The sequence below is a fragment of the Eupeodes corollae genome, chromosome 1, assembly GCF_945859685.1.
Source record: "Eupeodes corollae chromosome 1, idEupCoro1.1, whole genome shotgun sequence".
Taxonomy (NCBI): Eukaryota; Metazoa; Arthropoda; class Insecta; order Diptera; family Syrphidae; genus Eupeodes; species Eupeodes corollae.
Genome location: NC_079147.1, coordinates 129,498,324 through 129,503,200, shown reverse-complemented (window position 1 = coordinate 129,503,200; position 4,877 = coordinate 129,498,324). Strand labels below are relative to the sequence as shown.

The following is a 4,877-nucleotide window of genomic DNA, read 5'->3' as shown; positions in this document are numbered from 1 at the left end:
ATCTTAAATAAATAAGATCATGTTTCGAAAATGCTGGTGCCGATAACTGGTCATAATGCAAAACGTCGCTTAATTCACTTACAAAAAATGCGTCTAAAAGTGTTTGTGAAGTACCTACAAAATGAGTGGCAATGGTTGTGTTAACTGGGAATAAGTTATATGACCCCATTTCATTAATAAGTGCATTCTCAACAAGAAGATTACTGTTAAAGTCACCACAGATTACCATTTTTGACGAATTTAAAGAAATATTTTCAATGAGCGTAAACAAATTACTTAAGGAAACATCATTATTGGGTCTATATACAACACCTTATGTCAGAGGATTTTCTTCTGCAATGATGTCAATGAATACATATTCCATGACACAACCTCTTTCCGATTTACATTTAAATTTACACTTCAAATTATTCCGAACATACACTGCAACACCCCCACCCCTCCTCCCACATCTATCTCCACGAAACAACTTAAAATTAACAAGCTTATACATTTCGTCAGGATTTGTATCTAGAAACCAGGTTTCTGACACACAAATGATGTCGGTGTTAGAGTTTTCAAAAACATCCCTAAATTCGTCAATTTTACAAAATAAACTTTGTGCATTCAAATGACACACCCGTATACCCGTCACTTGATTTTTGTTCAATATTCTAACCATAGACCGCAAAATTCCGTCACTATTATCGCCTGTGTAATCCGCATGATTATCAATTCGTTGCATAACAACGAGATTAACGAGTTAATAAGCAGATGAATTTACGTGGTTTCAATAATTTCGTTAGGACAAAAAAGCCACCTGCAAAGGACAAACCGGTACAAGTAAAAGATAATCAATATGTGAGAAAAATTGAGATTTAATGCAGAAAATTATTATAAAATGTGAAGAGAAGAAAATTATATGAGCAAATGAACAGCAATTATAAAGGTAAACAAAAAAAAATAAAATAAAATATTATATGGAAAATTAATAAAGAATGAGAAAGAAATAAAAATAAATAAAAAAAATTAAATAAAATAAAAAATAATAATAATAATATAGCAGAATGTAACAAAATATGGGGGAAACAGACTCCGAATCAGATATTGATTTTCATCAATCAATTAAAAAAATACACATGGAGCTCGAAAAAATCAAGTCCACTCAATTGGCGTTCACGTACTCAGTTTGTAAAGTGAGCAAACAACTCTCAGAGATCGAGAGCATGGCTACCGCAATTTCAGACAACAAGAAGAAAATCGATGACCTCGAGTCTGAAAATACACAGCTTAAGCATCAAATCGTCTCGCAACATCAACGCATAGACCAGCTGGAGCAAAAAGAAGCTCAGAAGCAAATTATGATATATAATATTCCAAATCATGAACCGAACATCGACTTAAGAGCTGTCTTTACGCAGGTTCAAGCAGTTCTGTCCAATGTTCCATTAAAAGTTGATGACGTCGTTGATATAAGACGGCTTCCTAGCAAAACAGCTAAACCAGGACCGTTACTGATTAAAATGAAGAACACTCACGTTTGCAAACGATTCTTGACTGCAGCTAAACTACACCGTATTAATGTATCACAAAATCAAAATTCTCTTTCATTTTCTATATCTAATTCAATTAATGATCAACTTATTTATATCAATGAATACATTCCTATTTCAGATCTTATTTTGTACAAGAAAGCAAAGGCACACAAGATTGAGCACAATTTTAAGTATTTATGGAAAAAAAATGGCAATATTTTCATGAGGAAGGATGACGAGAGCAAAATTTTTAAACTTTCATCACTTACTGATTTTCGTTTGATAGAGTAAAACTTTAAAAACAAGCAAGTACAATTCACAATAACATAGATAAACATATAATGAATAATTTAAATATTTACTACCAAAACATTAATAGAGCTGTAACCAAATTACACGATGTCAAGAAAGCAATATTATGTAATGATTTTGATGTCATATGTTTTACCGAAACTAATTTTAATGATAGTATTCAATCTAATAAGGTGTTTCCTTTGAACTATAATGTATTCCGGAAAGATAGAAATAATGAAATATTTGAGTCATGCGGGGGAGGTGGTTGTTTGATTGCCGTAAAAAATCATATACCAGCGATTAGATTTTCAAAATTGGAGACATGTTTTGAGGATTTATGGATATGTTTAACAAATCCAACTAACATGCGAAAAATTTTTATTTGTTGCAACTATATTAGACCTCAAACTACTGCTGATGTATATGATCAATTTTGCAATAATCTTTGTTCAGTTTTTCAATCGCTTTCAAATAATGCAGAAGTAATCTATTTAGGTGACTTTAATGTCCCGACTATTATATGGACTTTCGATTCAATCTCTAAAAGCTTAATACCAAGTTACTATACGTCTCGCAAAGCCGAATCGCTATTGATGTCTACATCCTTTTGCAATTTCTCACAATATAACCCAATTAGAAATTGCGATGACAATTTACTTGACTTGGTTTTTTCAACAATGCGCTCTCCAAACATTACGGTCTCTGCAACAAATGAAGTTCTTTCCAAAATTGACACATATCACCCACCACTGTAATAACATGTAAATTTCATGTGGAAAGATTTTTGTCAGAATCTGTTATTCAACAAAGAAATTTTCATAGGGCTAATTTTCGAAGTTTAAATTTATTCTCAATGGATGTGAACTGGTCTTATCTCAATACTTTAGACACAGACTTAGCATTCCAAAGTTTTTTTGATGTCATACTTAATGGAATTAATTTATATGTGCCACTTAAAAAAGTGCGCATTGCAAATTATCCCAAATGGTATTCTATCAACCTTATCAATTCAATAAAAGAAAAAAACAAAATGCTGCGTAAGGTAAGAAAATTTAACAGGCCAGATGATGTAATTACTTTTAAGTATTTGCGTACGGTAGTCAAAAAGCAGATCAATGAATGTTATGCTCAGTATCTAAAGGATGTTGAAAATAATATTAAAACAAATGTCAAGTTGTTTTGGTCATACTCTAAGGAGCTACGGAAATCCAATAAGATTCCCAACACAATGACTCTCGATGATGAAATTCATTCCACAAATCAAATTATAACAGAAGCTTTTTCTTCGCATTTTCAACTTAACTACAGCCATACAAATGCATTATCTATCAGAAGCTTGAATAACAATTCAAATCTACATTTAACAGATATACTTGTTCCTATGATGACAACAGGTAGCGTGCCTTGTGTTTTGAATAGCCTTGATACAACAAAAAATGCAGGTCCTGATGGTGTTCCAAACTTATTTTATAAAAACTGTCAAGAATCTATTGTTGTACCTTTATGTATGCTATTCAACAAATCTTTGCGTGACAAAACATTTCCATCATGTCTTAAACATTCATTTGTTACTCCGATTCTAAAAAATGGGAATCCTTCTGATGTTAAGAATTACCGTCCAGTATCAATTTTGAACGCCATGTCCTTAAATTTTGAAAAGTGTGTGTACACCTCAATAATACCTGACATCCTTCCATATTTAAGCGATGGCCATCACGGTTTTGTGCGAGGTCGATCGACGGTGTCTAATCTTGTTTCTTTTTCACATTTTGTGGCAAAAGCATTAGATAAATCCACACAAGTCGATGTTGTGTACACGGATTTTTCAAAAGCCTTTGACAGGATAAGCCATTCAACTTTGGTACTGAAATTGCGAGAATTTGGATTTCAGGAAAACCTCGTTAAATGGTTTGAGACCTATCTCTCAGATAGACAATATAATGTCGTTCTAAATAATGTACATTCCAGACCTTTCTACCATTCATCAGGTGTACCACAAGGCTCAATTTTGGGCCCATTACTTTTTAATATTTACGTTAATGATGTTACTCACAATATGTCTTCCATGTCTCTTGCTTACGCAGATGACTTGAAAATATTCAAAGTTATAAATAATGTTAGGGATTGCATTGATCTTCAAAAAGACCTCAACACATTATTTGATTGGTGTCAACTTAATAATTTAGATCTGAATATAAAGAAATGTTCAATAGTGTCGTACTTCAGGAAACTTAAACTCATTAACTTTGAATATGAGATAAATAAAAATACGTTAAAGAGGGAAACGGAGCATAGAGACCTTGGAATTAAATTTGATTCCAAATTCTCATTCACACCTCATTATGACGATATTATTAAAAAATTTTCGAAAAAATCTTAACTTTAAAAATTTTGTTTGCTTTTTTTTGTTTTTGATATTTTTCAGATTTTTGTCATGAATTTAAATTATAATTTAAACAGATAGAATTATGTTATATTATTAATCTAATGTTGACTGTAGCTTGTAATTGGTTTTTTGAACTGTTAGCTACATATTAAAATAAAAATAAAAAATAAAATAAAATAAATTTAGTTACGCTTCCCAATAGGTACCCTCTGCCACGTCTCACGGATTTCCAGCTGGTGCTGCCAAATAAATCAATATTTTCTCGCCTAAATTTGGCTCGAGCGTACCACCAGACACCTTTGGCACCCGAAAACATCCCAAAAACTGCAATAAAGACGCCTTCGCAATGCCGAGCAAACTCAACAAAGCTTCGTCGACTCCATATTCGGCGACTTGGACTTTGTCTTCACCTACATGACATGCTAATGTCATCAAGTTGACGAAAAAGTCATTAGACTACCTAAAGATGCAGTGAAGTCAATAGCATAATTCCCAAAGCCAAAAACAATCACGGAACTCCGGCGTTTTCTCGGTGCTCTACATTTTTTAGGATGAACTTACAGAGCATCGCACCAGGCCCCGCTCTGTAAAATGCTTCAAGGAGCGAAGAAAAACGACCAAATCCATTAGTCTGGTCACCTTCCACCGATGCAGCTTTCCTTCGCTGTCGCCAGTCGCTCGCA

General features: G+C 33.0%; 1 protein-coding gene across 1 annotated transcript; it reads left to right on the top strand.

Annotated features, from left to right (window-relative positions):
- Positions 1-1,058: 1,058 nt before the first annotated feature.
- LOC129944631 (uncharacterized) lies at positions 1,059-1,805 on the top strand. The gene has a single exon (XM_056054199.1). It carries the CDS (start codon positions 1,059-1,061, stop codon positions 1,803-1,805), a length of 747 nt encoding a protein of 248 aa, XP_055910174.1.
- Positions 1,806-4,877: the final 3,072 nt, after the last annotated feature.

Coding starts and splice junctions, on each gene's coding strand:
- LOC129944631 (XM_056054199.1), top strand. CDS start 1,059: ATGGGGGAAACAGACTCCGAATCAGATATTGATTTTCATCAATCAATT.